General features: G+C 36.2%; 1 protein-coding gene across 3 annotated transcripts in view; it reads right to left on the bottom strand.

The window, feature by feature from the left end:
- The window catches only part of LOC110848892 (homeobox protein abdominal-A homolog), a 40,520-nt gene extending 23,515 nt beyond the window's left edge, over window positions 1-17,005 (bottom strand). Inside the window, exons 1-4 of one of the 3 annotated variants that reach the window (XM_035850691.1) lie at window positions 16,606-17,005; window positions 16,005-16,098; window positions 13,551-14,086; window positions 13,404-13,434 (exon numbers count right to left, since the gene is read on the bottom strand). In XM_035850691.1, coding sequence (XP_035706584.1) covers window positions 13,404-13,434; window positions 13,551-14,015 — 496 coding nt within the window. In that variant the 5' untranslated portion in view covers window positions 14,016-14,086; window positions 16,005-16,098; window positions 16,606-17,005. Of the gene's footprint in view, window positions 1-13,403; window positions 13,435-13,550; window positions 14,087-16,004 lie in introns of all 3 variants that reach the window. The other 2 variants (XM_035850692.1, XM_022096236.2) reach the window with 2 other exon arrangements.
- Window positions 17,006-19,202: the final 2,197 nt, after the last annotated feature.

A 19,202-nucleotide genomic window follows, 5' to 3' on the forward strand; every position in this document is an offset into this window, starting at 1 on the left:
AATAACAAAAACAGGCGAAAGGCAGGAAGAAAAGCGATCCCCGAGGGAAATGGCGTAATTGGCATAATCCTACAAAACATGAACAAGTATTAATTCATATGACTACTTTGCTAACCTAGCTTTAAATTTCATTTAATACATAAATAATACTCATTTAAATTAATTATATTCAATAAATTATAAATATAATTTACCTCGATCCTTACGACCAACAACGAAGAAGACACCACAACGAAATAAGAATCCAGATTATGCTTCTCTGTAGAAGGAGCAGATAATTCCAAGATTGCTGCAAATCATTTCAGATCAAAACATAAACAAAAATTCTTTGCTAACCTAGCTTTATTTTTAATAATTTTATGAAATCTCATGAAAATATTACCTTAGGAAGCGACAACAAAAACTTTGATGAGGAGATGGAATTGACGACGACCAGGAGTATTTGGATGCTATTTGCTGTACAAAATACACGAATAATAATAATTATTATGCATTTGAAACTTGCCAAATAGTTAATTGTTAACTAAATAAAAATTACAATAAGTTGTCTTTCGGAGAAGACAGCCAACGTCCACCCTGCACGTGTGTTCAGAAGAAGTAAGCGAGTGAGCAGCAGTGGTTGGCCGAGACTCGGACTCAGTACGTTTTGCCACAGTCACCACCACCACCACTGCTGCTCACTCGCTTACTTCTTCTGAACACACGTGCAGGGTGGACGTTGGCTGTCTTCTCCGAAAGACAACTTATTGTAATTTTTATTTAGTTAACAATTAACTATTTGGCAAGTTTCAAATGCATAATAATTATTATTATTCGTGTATTTTGTACAGCAAATAGCATCCAAATACTCCTGGTCGTCGTCAATTCCATCTCCTCATCAAAGTTTTTGTTGTCGCTTCCTAAGGTAATATTTTCATGAGATTTCATAAAATTATTAAAAATAAAGCTAGGTTAGCAAAGAATTTTTGTTTATGTTTTGATCTGAAATGATTTGCAGCAATCTTGGAATTATCTGCTCCTTCTACAGAGAAGCATAATCTGGATTCTTATTTCGTTGTTCTTCTTCGCTGTTGGTCGTTCCTCAGAGGTAAGTTTATTAAAACTATATAATAAAGCTAGGTTAGCAAAAGATTAAAGCTAGATCTCTTTTTTCTTCATTCTCAGATGGATGATTACATGGAACTCAGTTACAAAGGACAAGCAGGGGGCCTGCGTCGTGCGATTCTTGGTGATGGTGGTGGTCGAGGAGGATCATTTAGTGGTGGAGATCGTGGTGGCCGAGGTCGTGGATTTGTTGGGGACCGAGGTGGTGGTGGATTCAGAGGACGTGGTGGATTCGGTCATGGAGGACGCGGCGGTTTTGGAAGTGTTGGAGACCGAAGAGGTGGATTTGTCGGTAGAGGAGGTCGAGGTTTTGGTGGCGTGGCCAAAAAAGGTATGAAGTTTATTTAATGAAAAATTACTGTTAATTTTTTTAATTTTGTTACAGATAGGAGGAAATGTGCACTTTGCAAGGAGCGGGGGCATCTTGCAAAGTAATTATCTAATTTTAGTACATAAATTTAGTCCAACTGGTTCGCTAATTTAAACTTTATTAAATTTTCAGCAATTGTCCTTACTCTCCAGAAGAGTCTGCTGCCAAACTTGCTGCTGCTCTGCAGAAGCACGCGGATGCAGCAGTCGCGGCTGCTACAGTAGCTGCTGCCAAAGCTGCCATTTCTTCTGCTGGAGCTCCTGCTGCTCCTTCCTCTACTACTTACCAGGTGGCCCCATTTCCGGGATGGACCCCCACGTTTGTGATGCCTCCTCTTCCCCGTATTGATGCTGATGGAAATATGGTAGATTAACTAATCCTCCAATCTACTCAATTCATTGTTTTTTGATCTGTTATTGCCATATGTAATTCTCATTATATTCTTATTTAATAAAACTTCTTGCTTTTGAATAACTATTTCCTAGAGTATTTTTCAAACTTTATTTGCATTTACCCATTGCAAAAAGAGGGAAATGAAGTCTAGAGAAGGGAGAAAATTACCCGCATTTCCATCTCAGTCCTAGAATTAAATTGGTGCTTGGGCCAAATGTGGATACTTTCTTTCTCCTCATGCACTCACTCCGAGAACCGACCGACCGACCAACTACGGCGCATACATTATAGCAAAATGGAAAAGACATGCTCTTTTCTCTAAATACGGACACATGAATATTATTACATTCCTGGTACAATTTTCAGATTTATAAGGGTCATGTGACAATAAACGGAGAATTTTCGTGCACATTTTGCAAAATTTAATCTCACACAAAAGTTCGAAACAGGTCAAGTTTTTGTTAAATTTTACCAAAAAATCGGCTGAATTTGATTTAAATTGTGGATGACACTAAAAAAATGGGGATCACCACGAGAAGAGATATTCATACGAAAAATAGTGTTTATGCGAGGGTGCTCTGCAACCCTCCTCATCGTACTTTGTCTTCGTCGTAAACGAAGAGACAAATGGACAAAAAAGACGAAAAACTCGTCGCTTCTGCTGTCACTCAATAATAAAGAAGAAGGATTTTGTTGGGTGGAAATGGGACAAAAGAGGTAAAAAGGGATTTAAAACGGACTCTTTCACACATTTCATCCCTATTTTAGTGCTCACTCAGCATTGCAGAGGGTTAAGTTGGTGCTGGTCAACTGCTGGTCTTCTTCTGGACAGACAGATGATCATGATGGGATTCATATAATAAATGTGGCTCTCTCAATACTTGGCTGGACACAAATAAATCCTTTTCACAAAAGAGGAACACTTCCTTTAAAAGTTACGTTCGGGTTAAAAAAATACGCTGTGTGTAATTGTCTTCTAAAGTCAAGGTCGCACTAACACTTTTTTTCCAAGTTTGGATATAAAATATTTCCACTCGTCGTTTCGTACACACTACAACCTCCGCAATTTAAATGTTATACAACCCAAAATTTGAACAAGACATTTTTTGTGTATTTTTTTGAGGTTGCAAAAGTCAGATAAAAAGTGATTCGTTACTGCGTTTTTCAGGTTTTATAACTTTTACAGCTTTTACGAGCACATTCTCTCCCGACTTGTGGGCCTGGGCATATAAATTGTATCAAAATTGATGCTGAAACTGCAAATTTTCCTCTTACATAAGAAGATGCCACACCATCCAGCATGGTGGTGTGGTTGGTAGATAAATGTGGTTGTGTTGTGGTGGTGAAATATTGTTGTGGAATAAAATAAAATAAAATACCAAGCAAAGAGCAAACGAGAAACGTGGTACAACAATGGAGTAGAATACAATCGGCGAATAGTCTGCATGCATAGAAAAGATGGAGCGTATGCAATTTGGAGCTGAATAAAAACCGTTCGGGACAATAATTTGGGCTGAAAGTGGCAATAAAACGAGAGAGAAGAAGACCTCGACAAAAACCGAGGAGTCATTTTGTGCTACAGTTTCATACACAAATTTTTAGTAATATCGTCTCAAATACTGTGGTGCAGCAGGATAAGAAGATGAAATGATTCCACGTTTACATATTCAGCCGCACGTAGGAATTTAATGAAATGAAACCTGCAACAAATTTTCTGTCAGTCGTGACTTATTGCTGGCGAAAAATTCGCCTCATTTAATTTGAATTCGTTTAAACCTGAATTTGAAATTTATCCTCGATCTGCTTCATGTGTGGTCACAATTTATGTGATTACACACACACAACGAACGAACATTGCAGATGAGCTACTAAAATGTAATGGAGAGACGAGAATCTCGCATTTTATTCGACCAACAACATTGAAAATTAAGTGATTTGCAATCAAGAAAATTGGTTTGAACTTGAATATGGAAAAAATGTGAGAGAAACAGGATTTAGTTACTGTCAGTTTAGAAATTATTTTACCCTTATGACCAATTTGGATTTAGCTAATTTCTACAAATTGCCTCATTTGTGGGCCATGCTAACTTTTGAGTTTTGAATTATGGTGAAATTTAGACATTTTTATGATGAATGAAATGTGCAGTAAAACAACAAAGTATTATGTACGAGTAAGTTATATTTACTGTTGTCTAACAAAATGCGAAATGTCTATGTCGCAATCAGCCGGGTAGGTTTGATGCAGTACGTACATCTATAATTTGTATAATTTAAAATCTCAACCCCACAATTCAACCAAGAAATGAAGAAATTTAGTACAACTAGCAAAAAACAATTTGCAAAATAATTTCTTGTAAATTAAGCACTACAGAAATTCCGTTACGTCTTCTACATTCCACAATAAATAACATTAAACCGTGTAGAATACCACATTTTGAAATTTTGTACCCAATTTTAAACCCCCATCTGCCTCCACAAAATAATCCAATCCAGCCAACCATGGCATGACCAAAGGAAAGAAAACTCAAAAACCGAGACGACAACTACCAACGACTAACTTGAACTAATGATTATTAGTCAGATTACAAGTCAACTTTGTGCAGCGACATCATATCACCTTGAGAACGTCTCGTCGTTTTTACCCTCGTACATAGATAATTAGTACTTGGGCGGAGGGAGGAAGTAGAACAGACTTGAATTACGTAACGAATTACAAATTACATCTATTCTTTTCAACCAACCCGACAACCAACAACATCTGCTCGAGAAAATATACGACTTTGAAACTTTCTGTCAGCCGGTCCGTATAGGTAGTTGGTTGGATATGGGAATGGGAAATGTTGATGTAATTAAAGTTTAAAAATTAAATTTTGTAGGAGGAGGGATGGAAAGAAACCCGACCAACTCGCACCCTCCTCCATCTCCATCCAAGTCGTGAAATAATGTCGAATTGGGACTTATCTCTCGCAATGGGTATTCTCACTCTTCATAAATTACTCATATTTAGGACCAGCAGGGTTGCCTTTTTAGCCTCGAAATGGAAGATGCAATTCGTCAATTTTGAATTTCTTCATTACATTTTCAACTCCAGGATGCGTCACCTATTTATTTACATACCTGTCTGAAAGTCTCAATTTCATCCCAGTTTGCCACACCATAATTATTCTCTGGTATTTAAAACTAAGGGAAAATTATGTAGATTTTTTTTCTCAACTAAAAATAGCATAATACAAATTTTATCTACTTGCGAGAAGTTGCAAATGAATCTGTTAAAGTCTGACTTTTTATGTCGATTTGATATTTATCTGCTTTCGACTTCCCATCAAGACATGCCTCTCAACTGGTGAAGGTGCAGTTGTCGAAGAAATTTCAGCCAGCTAATGCACCCTCAATGACTAGTTGACGGAATAATGACAACTCCAGAAAATAAAAGAGGAGATTCCAGCAACAAGATTTTTTTTAGAGAAACCTTGTTTTTGTTAGGGTGCGAATAAACAAGTGGAAAAGTTTTAGGAGATGAGCTCTTATCCATGCATCCATCTTTTCATAATATCATTCGCTTTATCTTTTACTCTCCTACTTTTCCATGAAAGTGGAAAGGTTTCTATTTTTGGAAGAACAAAAGCGACGACGACGACATTATCACCGCGCTAACTGTGACTCCATCATTCGGTCCAATAGATAACAAATTTGGGACGATTTTACTTTTTATAAATACGTCAGAATCACATAAAAGAAAGGCGCATTACTTTAAAGATTTATCCGTCAAGCTCCATTTTTTTTACCCAAAAAATTAATGCATCCCATAAATCCAAAAATGTCCCAATAATAACCAACCTATTAAACAAGTCGTTAAAACGTGATGATAAATACCACTTGGTTCAATAAAATGATTGAAAATTGAGGCAATTTCATGAATCGAATCTATCTTATCAATCGATTTAATACATCCATAAAACATTATTTGGACCAGTAAATTTGTGGCATGTTTATAGCAATAAAAATTAACTGGATCAAATGCTAAAAGAAATTGAGACGTCAACAGTAGAAAAATAAGTAAATATTTTTTTTCCTTCCTTACTTTTTAAAGTAATGACCACTTCTTTTTACGTAACGAGTAGCAAATTTTGTGGCTTCCACAACTCAATTAAAAATGAGGCTACTCTTCCAACGTGACAAACTCATTTTATGCAGAACTCCCCGACCGAACCATAAATATTGAAATAATGATGTCGGTGTATGAGAAACAACAAGAAAGTTAAAAATTTACGAGGTTAAATATTACACAAGATGACAAGAGTTAAGAAAGTTAACTGATTTGATTTATGGATTCGTGCCTCGACTGGAGAAAGAATCAGCTCGGCAAAAGTAATAAAGTTGTCAAAATGATTTCTTGATACCAACTTGTACCAGATTTGCATTGAAAGTTTAATTTTTGTGGGTTTTTCGTTATCATTTATACATGTTTACTCACTTAATATTTGCAAGGGATGATTCCATTAGAAGAATTTTTTACCATTTGGATTAAAAATGTTGAATAAAAGGTGAATTACAATTGCAATCCTTAATTTAAAACATTGGTATTACGACCTGTCGACTTCCCCTTATCAACTTAATCTTTCTCATGATGATGATTAAACTCATCTTGCTCTCTCTCTTAATGTAATAAAACTCATTATAAATTAGCCCAATAAAAATTGCACGGGAAAAAGTTGTTTGCCAATATCGACATTCAGATCAAAAGTTAAATGTTCATGAGAATGGCATGATATGATATCATCCAGCCATGAGCCAGCCAGCTAGTCAGCTAGCCAGGCACCCCACCAGTCAGGTCATGTCATGCATACGATACTGTCGAAGATTATGACACAATCAACCCAAACACGCAATGCTATTTGATCCAAAGATTGAAAAGTCATAAAATCATCAGAATATATTTTTTTAAACCTGGGTAATAAATAAATCAGGAATTGTTTGGAGCTAATAAACGGATACGTACACACGACTTGAGGTACACAAATTCCCAAAGAGACGACGACTATGGTCAACCTTATAAAAAATCGACTAGCATAGAAGAAAATAATAATTCAATATAAGACGAGATATGTGGAAACAAGACCCGTGTAAAAAAAAATGGAGGCAGGATGTATATCGTGGAAGTACACATGTATGCTTATCAAGACGTCCATTCCATCCATAGTCGCTCGGTGGGATTTGGGTGCATGCTTAGTTTGTAACGTTTGAAAAGTAAGGTTTGGTTGGATGATTTATTATTAATGCAGAAAGTAAAACACGTTTTAATGGGAAAACAAACATCGTAATGGGCTCACTTCCTTCATTAAAAGTACACAAATGGGTTTATCCTCCTCTCTCTCTGACAATGTACAAGGAGCGATGGAAGAAGTTTCTTTACTAAGAATTCGTACCGTACATATTAATTTTGCCAGAAGTAGCGATAAGGCGCCGTATAAAAAGTATTAGTTCAAATTTATGAGAATGAGCAACGCGTTTGAATTGGAGATAGATAGCAAAATTGATATCCAGCCAGAGAGAAGGAGAAGAAGAAATACGAAGTTTCTAAGCCTAAACAGTGGTCATATAGGAATCCATACGTAATAATAACACGTTCCGGTTCAAGTTCTTTTTTACTTATTTTTTTCTCCACCATTTTAACAAAGTTCTAAAACAGCATGCATAAATTACTGCTCAGTCAGTGGTACCGCAAAAATGAGTCTTTTTATTATCTAACTACGTATCAACTTCAGTAGCAGTGGCACATCTCCATGAATGAATTAAAAACTCTATTGCATAAAAAAAGTGTACATATAACAATAATTCATCTCCAAGTATGGAACGTATGTGCAAAATTTGTCCAAATAACGATCCAGGTATGCAGTCAGACTTCTGCGCTTACATGCATAACTAAAATTTTAATGGAGACATTAGGTTTGTGTTTATTGTACCCGTTAAAATTTTGATTGCTCTCCTTTTATTAAGTTCTAACTCACCTTGGACTATTAGGATTAGCTAACTGGCCGCTTTTATACCTCATAAAACATACATTTTTCCTACTATATGAGCCACTCAATGCGCACATAAATGCATACCTTTCCTACATAATACTACCCATGCGAGAAGAGGTGAGGATAATAAATACATACATTTTTTCGTTGCGGAAAATTTAATCAATTATGCTAAACAGTCTTTAAACAATACGACTTTTCCGTTGTTATTAAACCATCGAAAAAATAGTTCTGTTTATAAATACAGAATTTATAACGGAAGGAGGATTTTCCAGTCAGCATCCATTTTTTGCTTGGTCTTCTTGACAATGCAGTAGCATCATCACCACGACCAAAATTCGTGGAAGGGAGAGCTTTAAGAGGATCGGAGGAGGGTTGATTTTTGGTTCTTATACGAACTTGCCTACATACAAATATATAGATTGACCAAGCTTTAGGTAAGTTTTTGAACTCCATGCCGTGCGTGGTGCATGCAGGGAGCAAGATTCCGATGCAATAGTCATTCCCTGATGTAATATTACGTGAAGCATTATGCACTTCACATGCGAGGAAGGGGTTGCTATATCACGTGTCCAACTGCCTAGAATTCTGCTTCTATTGCATAACGGATGGATATGATGGGAAAAGTGTGAGTCGGTTTATTATTGGTTTCTCTGGAAGGCAACGTACCCCTCCAGAGCACACGCTAATAATGGCCGACATCATCTCACATGAAGAGAAACAACATCTGCAAAAGGCATTTAGTTACATACGTACAAAGTTTATGTGTGTATCTCGCATGGATATTTACGAAATGGTGTTACTCTACAGTAGAATAATGGTCTTAATTAGGAGCATTAATGATACAATGCTTATTTTTATAGTTGGAAGGATTTTAGATTTAAAATCGTTAAAACTATATGCATAGATCCGCATCGATGATATTATGCTCTGCTAAAAACCCACACATTTTTTGTGCAAATATTTATATGCGTAAAATAAATTGAGACAGCGAAACGAAAATCTGGACAGAGTCAGTTAATTAGAGTTGATTGTTGTATTCCGATTAGTCAAGGCCAACACTAATAATTTGTGTGATTCATGATGAGTATTTTGCTCGTAATTTATGACTCACGTAATTTTTCATGTAATACTTGATGATCAGAATGAAATGGTAAATATGTAAAATTGTAATTTTATGGTACATACATGCGCAATAACCACAAATTATACTCGTGTATGTATGTACGTCCAGATGGGCGCCAGTAATTGTTGTGAGTTCATTAAGTAGCAAATGAAATGAAATAATAATGTTGTGTGATTGACGAGGCCTTCGTATCATGTAAAAATAACTAGAATCAGCGTTGGCAGCAATAAAAAAATGACAATGTAAAAAAGGTTCAGGTAAGTAAATAAAATCAGGGTTAAGGCGAAACAAGGTCGTAATAATGTTTTTTGGTAAGTAGCTTAAAATCAGTCCCTTAAATAGTAATTATTCCTCACTCACTGTTTTTGATGCCTTGAATTTATTTAATTTTGAATTAATGACTAATAAAATTAATACGATGCTGCTGAATTTGGCAAGGGTGAAATTAATTTTTGCTCGTAATGGCAATTGGAAAGGTAAGTAAATTGTAAATTGTAAAAACAGAAGACTTTAATGTCCCTTAAATATAACTGCAAAAAAGATTACGCTAAACTGTATTCAAAAATCGTAAATAAAATTTTATTTTATATCATTGTTAAAAATGCAAAGTAGACCTTTAGTAATTTCATCGGTTGGTGGTCTACCAAAGAGAATCATAAACATAACATAATTTCTTTCTAACAAATAACTGATCGATTTCCACAATGTAAAAAAAACTCCACAGGATGCAATATCATTTCCAAAATTGCTTTTCTAATTTTTACACTATTTTTTATCTTCCTATATTTTTTAGACGGTCGCCGATCTGACCTTTCGTCTCGTCAAGGCATAAAATAATAAAATCTGCGTGTGACAACATAACACTAAACGCACCAAACTACACCACGGACGGATAAACTAAAACATAAACAGCGCACACAAAATAATAATGTAAAGCAAACTGAACAAATATCAAGTTGCTCTGTGTGTTGTTCTGTTAGTGGTTGCATGACATGACCAAATAATATAATGGAGAGAGTGTGATGATGAAGTGGGATGAGTTGACTTGACGAGAGGGAGACTTGGTTGATGGGACATAAAATGAAATCCATTTCAATAAAAATGGTCATCTCGACGACGACGACGACGACGGTCAGAGTCAGACTGAAGAGATGTTGCATTATATTTTTTTTATGTAGGGATGAAAGTACGTACGAGGATGATATATGATCCAAATGTATCAGGCGTACGTACGTATGTACGCGTGTACTTCCTTCTTCTCGCCGAGTTAACAAATCGCCACATTAAATACAGCTCAGAGTAATGAGTACTGATTAAGTGACACGTAGTTATAGCCATTATTTTGTGAGGACAGATCTTAATGGGGATTCGTCTTGATAATCATAATATATATGACAATGTTGCCAAAAATGGGTTCCGTATCGGGTTTCAAACCGCAGTTATGTATATTTGCAGGGATTTATGAATTGAATATGCTCAAAATGTATGATATCGACGCCGCTAACGAAATATTTGAATGAAATATAGTTGATCTTAATTGCAGATTTTGTCAAAGTGGTGTGATAATTATACATACTCTGTCAATAGGCCGTTGTATAATATTTTAGACTAATTTACGTGGTTCATGGATTAACTTGAAAAAATAAATACAATTAATAACAAGTTTCGTATTACATGTACCACAAATCTGCGATTTTTTAGCACGTCTAAACCTAATTTCTAAGTTTCTAAAAAAGTCCTTCCATCGATAAACAATTATTCGCTACAAAAATAGCAGAATGGAAAGATCTCATATACTCTAAAATTATGTATTTTTTGTCGCATTAAAAAATAACTAAGTCGTGACTATGAAACTGACATACTACTCAAATTCATCAACTATTTAAAACCTAAAATAATAAATAAAACTAAAAAGCATGCTTGATACAAAATTCACACAAAACTAAATATTTTACCATGATTGTTGTACATATAAATCTGCACATAACGTATGTACAATAATAATTTTCACAATTGTTTAAACAGTGCCATAAAACCAGGACGTGAATGAAAAGTTGACCACAACAGGGAACAAATTTACACAAAATTGCTGACATGTGATATCTAGCAGCACATGCCTCAACGGCCTGACTATACATCACGATTGTAGAAACACGTTTTTTCTTCTATTTCATGAAAGAATTCAATTTAAATTGGACTAGTAGTAAAATCAATTTCATTTGACTGCAGCATTTATTTTAATCCTTTAAACTCCTTCAATATTAACTGCCCCTTATTCGAAGGGTGAGATTGTGACTGACCAATCAACTTGGGTCGATCGTGTTATAAATAAAAGTGAATGGATTATAAGAAGGGTCGCGCTACCCTATAGGCTAAGATTTGGCCCTAACTGAAGCTCTGCCATCCAACTTTATAAAGACGTTTATAGGCGATTGTGCCGCAATAAAGTAGTTGTTAATGCAATAAAATGAATAAAATTAAAGATAACGGGCTTTACTTGACCATTTGCTTTTTGGTCTCCATTGGTCTCGTCATGTTAAGTATTTAGTTGTATCATAATCCTCCTCACATCCTGTGCATGCAAGAACGGACAGGTGAAACGGGTTGAAGAAGAAGATATGCATACATAAGCACCACCATTTCCACAATAATGTTAATGTCTCTTATAATTATTAATGTAATGTCATTCTTGTCATTCTTTATTATAATTATTATTCAGAGGGGATGCTGATAAGTTCAATTCAGCCGAACAGGATTCTTTTCTGCAGAGTAAATTGAATAATTAAATAAATTAAGTACAATTCGACTCTCCCATTAATTCCACCATTACTTTTGGAAGAGCTGTCCCATAACGAGGGATGTGATGCTCAATGGTCAACAGTCTGCTTGACCAGGTCTGGTTTTTAGTTTCGCATTTACGAGAAGAAATTGCCTATTGCAGGAGCAAGTAAAGTGACAGCAAACCAGACTGGATTGGTCGTTTAGATCCATTCAAAATCTCCCTTTATTGCCAAACCACACAGCATTAGAAGAAGACCAAATAGCAGACCACAACTTTTAGCATTGTATTGTGTATCGTGTTATTGGATGATCACCATCAGGGTCAAAGGCCAAAGATTTTTTTTAGTTTGGTTTCTTACTCACACAAAAGTTGGGAACATTCTTATAGAAATTTTATTGCCACGAGGAACCATGTCAATGATAATGATGATGATCCTCTGCACCAATTTGAGCTTAAACGGATTTAAATTTAAACCCAATTTTATTTAGTGTTGCTCAACCAACTTTGATGAGAGTTTGCATGTCTTCATAAAAAGTGAGTGGATCGGAAAGGATGAATGAGTATAACTATAACTATGTATGTAAATGGTAGGAGAAGCAGTATCAAAATGTGATATTTGTTTGGGCGTTTGGGTTATTTAATCCATTCCAGAGAGAGAAAGAACGGAGAGGCTGCGTTATTAGGAGGCATGCATGGCTGCTGTAAGAGAGACGTCGTATGGTCGTTAAAACCGTAAAAATCTGGTAGATTGCCAAAAGTGGTCCATAAATAAATAAAAGGTTGGCTGAATGGTTGGGTCGGAGGCCAACATAGTCCATAAGTAACGCGTACATGAGAGACTTTGTCAGTCGACATTACTTACATTAAACCGCACGAATGCAAAAAGAAAGAAATTACTATCCCGCATCGAATCAAGGAAGAGAGAGAACAGCCAATTACTTCAATTCAAAGCTATCAAATGTGACATTTGTGAAGATAACCAGAAGAGTGGGAATGAGTTTGAGAAGTAAGTAAATAAACGGATGGATGGATTTGACTACTGACTGCTAGCCTTCAAAATATTTAACCGAAAAATTTTCAAATCTTGTGATACGAAAAAAAAGTCGGTCGGTTGATGAAACGCAGAGGATCGAGACCAGAGAAGAGATATGTACATAAAGACGGAGGAGTAAACAAATGGGAACATTTTTAGGAATGGTTGGAATGATGCTGAATTGGTGAAATGTGTGGCTCGTAAATAAATGAAAGTGCAGGATTTGCGGATTTGGTATTGAGAATAAATCCAGGGGAAATGTGGCTTAATGAACTTTTAGGAAATCTCTTAATGGGGACAGAACCCGTTAGAGAGACGATTTCGGGTCCCATTTAGTTTCGTTGCTGGTTCTCAATTTATTTTCACGGGATAAAACACAAATCACAAAAAAGAGAAAGAGTGACGTGACTTTCTGTCAGGCGTCATCTTGGTCGTGTTCTCTCATTTCGTTTGAGTCAGCGAGAGAGTCACTAGATGAGTTTCAGGATTAAATCATGGTGGCGGTGCAGAGGGGCATGTATGAACCGGAAGTAGGAGAAAACATAAGGATCAAAGTATTGCTGCGTACTGACCTGTGATTGACATCCACGGGTATCTTGGAATCTGGAAAATGGACAAAATAATTAGTTGAAGTTACATATACTGGCCAATTTTCACAAAAACGGGATTCTGATTCTCATGAAAATTATTGTTAATTTTCAAATTATTGAATGTCTTACATCCGGAAGTCCTTGTCCCCCTTGCGGACACTGGCCACCCATCGGATCTCCTCCCGAGGCTGCAACGGCTGCCTGATGATAAAACTGGGCTGCTGCCGCGATCGAGTGGGTGATACCGGCCGCTGTGGCGGCGCTATTGTGACCTGCGGCAGCAGCATTTGCTGCTAAGTTATAGTTGAGCATAGAGTCAGCAACTGACGGAGGATTATATCGACAAGACTTGTCATTAGGATCCCCACCTGCACCAAGATGACCACCAAATCCGCCCAGGCCACCTGATGCGGCCACCGCGGCGGCTGCAGCGGCTGCAGCGAACGGACTTTGCTGACCCATCGACACGTACGGATACATCCTGGCAGCCGCGGCCATGGCGGAGGAGTAATTCACGGCAGAATTCCCCCCGACCCCGGAGGAATCACCGCCACCATATTTCGGAAGCATGGAGTCGATGAATTTCGAGTTCATAATACCGAATTTTAGACAAATTTATTACTCGCTCGTTGTTTTTTTGGTAGAAATCCAACGAAAATCGTAATCTGTAAGCATTAAAATAAATCATTCTCATGAATTGTTTCGTTTTTAACAAACGTGCTAAAAAACACGAATTCTTTTACGCACACCACTTAATAATTTATCTCGTGCAAATCTCAACCAACATTCCGGCAAATATGATGCAAAACAATTAATCCATTGTTGGAGTATTTACTTAATGAATGGGTTAGATGTATCGGATGAGGAGATGATGAGTAATAATTTAGTGAGTAACGTAACTAACCACCTTTTTCCTCCTACATGTAACCATTATTATTTCAATCAAACCTAGACCAAGCTAACATCCAAAACCAGATCTGTTCGCAAATACTGCTTCGCTAACTAAACTGTATCAAACAATCTTTACTTTACATTTCTTTCCGCAATAATTGGCAATAAGCCATCCTCTCACCACGGTGCAACAATTACCAACAATTTCTAATTTATTCCCAACTAAAGTGAGTCAATATTGATTGATTCATATTATTAGCGAGGATATGAGTTAAGTGATCACAAGCTCAACATGTAATTATCTCACGATCTGAATTGATATGCATAATAATTAGTACTTAATTATGACGTATGTAGCAGTGCCATTTTTTTGCGACATACTTAATGCATAAAATTACATATTCCTCTAATGCGCCATTTTCTGCACATATTATACTTAATTGTTTGCCCATTAGTGCATAAGGATGATTATCCATGATGGCGTCGTTGGCTTGGCTCGGGTTTTATTTTTTTAGGTGGTGCGATACATCACGAAATGCATTCCCTGAAAGGAACAAGGCCGTAAAAGGACACAGACAGTCTCCGTTAATGAAGGAGCAAGTCTAATGATTGATTGGTTTTATGTCGTGTATGTGAATGTCCATCCATTATGGTTCTCCTTTGTATTTCTTTGTGGGCATACATAGTTTGGGCGCAGTGGGCAGGGTTTCTGGCTCGCTGGCCAATCTCAGTTATCGCCAAATGGGCAATGCTTATGGTGCATTTACATATTTAATACATGTATCTTTTTCCTTTAGTATAATACTAAACACACCTTCACATTTAGTAATCATGTCCAACTTTCACCCGTAGGGGCGACTGTGCGATGTACGTATTGTATCGTCTTAATTTGTTTATGACGGTTATAAACGGCATTATCCCAACAACAATAAATTACCCTGCACAACAATAGGATTCAATTCTTGGACGGAAGAAATGCCCAATAAAATGGTGATGATGATCTTTTTTTCCCTAACCCTTGTTCATATTGATTTCAGCGCTGATAATAATAATCAGATTGAAAAAAATGCAGTAACAACAAAATTTTTAATAATGATTATGACTCAAAAAATGATGTACATACATATCTCTAAATGATGCCTTATGACCTACCGCCATTCACGCGATATTATTATACAAACAAGATTCGTTATGTAATTTTTACCCTTTTAGGATACCACAATAACGCCGATATAACGATTACCTGCCCAATTTCAAGTCTACTAAATTTGAATCAATTACATTTTATAATTTTACTTTGGTGAGGAAGACACGAGCAAAAAGCACAAGTGCAAATTATGCACGGATTAAAAGAAGACTAAATTGGGCATAATAGATAATCGTTGCCATTATTACACACACATCGGCCGGCACACACAAGACCTTTATTGATAATTTTCTCCTCAGTTTAGGATGCAATGTAACAACAAAATTTAAATACCAATAAATTAATAATTTGATTGATTTGCACACCGCTCAGAATTTTAATGCAATTAAGGACGGCTATTTTTTTTATAAAATATTGTGCTTTCTCCACTTTTAGATCGGATTTTCTAAAATATAATCCCTTCCGAAAACGAAATTTTAATGATAAACGTTCAATTTAAGTGGTGATGCAAATGATGAATCATAAATAATTTCAATAAAACTTACCGGATTAAATTTCACCGATAATAAAAAACCCTCTCTCCAGTCCAACACCCGGTCTTACAAGAATTACTTCCTCCTTCCCTCCCGCTTCATTAATCTTGAAATTGAATTAATTTTTCTCTTTAAATTTGTATTTGTCCATAATTTAAAACAAAACAAAAACTGTTCACATTGGTCACATTGGTAAAATTTTACTAGCAAAGTAAATAAATAAACAATAAAGTCGTAATTAAATTAAGCAGTATCTGTGTCTGATAAATAATAATTGTCGCACGATTAAAAAAATATTAAGCACAAATTAAGGAAGAATTGTGATTAATTAGTCAAATAATTAAATAACTTATACACATTCACAATTAAACCATAAAAAAATTAAATTCGGCTTTGTAGCGTGTCAAGTTTCATGCACTTTCTCTCTCTTTAAATAAATTGTGTCTCCATAAAATTGTAAATAAATGTGGTGATTATGCTTCCAATAATTTGTCCATAAAAGTAAAAATGAACAAAAAACGAGTAATTTTTATGAATTTATAACGGGTAAAAAAGGCTTGCGTATTATTATTATTATTAGTTCGTCGTTGTTCAGGTGTAATAAAAGCTCAACCTTCTGCTCGATCTTGTTCTCCAGAGATGATAACAGCTAAAAAGGAAGAGAGAGATAGACTGGTGGTTATACGTCGAGGAAGATCTTTTCTGGGGTGACGATGGAAGTCGACTAGCTGACCCAAAGCAGAAACAATGCTACAAAACCTGAACTACTCGCTAGCTCTGAACTGAAGTCGTCGCAATCTCGTGTAACGTGCCGAAAGTGCAAGCTTAGTTTTGGGATCCTTTTTTTAACTCGTGGAAAATCTCTGGGAGAATCCTTTCTTTATTATTTACAATCGGCAATTCACTTTATTCTGCTTTTGTTAACTTGTCCCCTTTTTTTAATACAAGTAAGTATTGGTAAACTTGCACTTTCCGTTCGTAAATATAGATAGTTAAGGAGGAAGGAAGCTAATATTAGTGTAGGGAAGGAAGGATGGATGGATGGATGAGTGGGTGGTTTGCTGTGTCTTGATTTTTTAAGGGTTGTAAAATCAAAAGTTGTAAATTCCCTGGAAAAGAGAGAGTTGGGTAAGAATAGGAAGAATGGGACAAAGGTATGAAATGGAATTTGGGCTAAATTTGTTACCCCGTAAAAAATAGAGGGGATGCGTATGAGTAGATTTGTAATGGGGAGAATGAGTTAAAAACAAGCAGAAATAATAATTTTGATAAACTTTGCTAAATATATTTAAAAATTATGTAAGTAATAGAAATATTTATATGTATAGCTGAGGGTTATGATTTTTTGTAATTGGCGTTTAAGACGAACAAGTATTTAAATTGTTGAGTTTTTTATGATAAAATAAAAATACTACATATTACAAATATTTTTTAATAGGTTTAATTTTTAGATGGATGTAGAGCGGTACATAAAAATGACAGAATTGTTCAAGTTTTAGGTTACAACAGGGTGTAAAAGAATTGGTGGTGGTATGCTTGCCTATACCTGTCAGTCTCCCTGCCTGTCTGTGTGCGTATATGTATGTACGTATGTGTTGGCTGCAATAAAAGTGGTGAAAGTGAGTGTGGAGAATGATAAGTGCACATTGCATCGCATTCCCCAGCACGGAGTACATTCATTTCACAGAGATTCCTATTTCACAGGGATGAACGGAGCCGTTTGTGCCAGAGTGGATTGGGGATCCTGGAGAAATCTCCGAGAAAGAAATGCCCACCTCACCCGCGCGGCCAATCCCGGGTTTTCTCCGCCCTCGGGACCTGGCCCATATCCGACACCCATGACAACCGTTACATGCCTAGAATGGCCTCCTTATCTCGGCCGTATATTCATGCAAACTGCCCGGAAGGGGGCATCCACCATGCATCGTCCCTTCTCTTCAGGGATGCGGGTTACCCGGGTGTTTGCATGTGCACGCTACCCGGCCCGGGTAGTATACACGGTCCGGAATGATGATATCCCACTGAATGCAAAGCAGATAGGATGGTCTTGTGTACAAGAGTCGTAATTTGTTGAGAGATGATTAGCTTTACGAGCATTATCTTACATTTTAGTACGAATGGTACATACGAACGCAAAGATAAAGTCGGAAATGGAGAGAAGGCGGCGTAGTAGTGCTGGTTATGGTACAGCCAACATTGTGAGAAACAATGGAATGGATATAATAAGAGACAATGCTACGAGGAGTTTTATTATTCATGGAGATACAGAGAGAGAGAGAGAAAGAGGAGAAAGATAATATGAAATTAAATGGAGAAATGCTATTCATTTATTACAATGAAAAGTGAGTGCGAATTTAGTTTCGTGAAAATGTTATATGTAATTACACGAGTTTTGTAAAAAGTTTTTTATTATTATAATGCATATATGAATCATGTTGATGTAAATGTAAGAGTGTCATTTTTTAAAGATTTAATTTGAAACATAAATGAACACTTTGAATCAGATTTAGGTTACAAGGTTAAATTTACTATTAGAAATGTCACATTTAAAGTATGAAATTAAATTTTAACATGAAATTCACGTTGTGAATCTACTCTGTAAAGTGATCTCTGCCCACGGAAAGTGAGAGTTCCCTAAATATTCCCAGGCTGGCTGGTTGCAAGTTGAGTTCAGTAAAAACGAACAAAGTGACACCACCTAGATCGAAAAGGACAAATCTACTCTCCCGACTTGTCACTTTCCCTTGCTTCGAAAGCGCCACGACAAGATCCCGAACTCTCCTGGTTCCGATGGCATATTCGAATCTGCTTCATTGTCATGGCTGATATTATGTCATCGTGCTGAAAAGTGGACAAGATGCAATCCCAAATCATGCAGAATTGCTAGTTGACAACTTTATTCATGGAAATAAATCAACCACTTTTTAACCAACGACAACCACCCAGATTATTCATTCAGTAGATGAGAAAGTTGACAAAAGTCTGGTTTTTGCACACAAAGTGAAATGTGACAGCATGTCCAAGTCGACATAAATTGTGAATCTGTCGACCATTTTTCTTGTTAAAAAGTCGGTAAAAAGTGGAATATGTAAAAATATTTGATCCAGCATAAATCAAAAACAGTTGTTGATTGAGTTCTTTGCCGTTAAAAAAATAATTCTGTATGTGGTACATAAAAATAAATTTAAGGTTTCATTCAAGTATAGAATT

The sequence above is a fragment of the Folsomia candida genome, unplaced genomic scaffold (genome assembly GCF_002217175.1).
Source record: "Folsomia candida strain VU population unplaced genomic scaffold, ASM221717v1 Fcan01_Sc004, whole genome shotgun sequence".
NCBI lineage: Eukaryota > Metazoa > Arthropoda > Collembola > Entomobryomorpha > Isotomidae > Folsomia > Folsomia candida.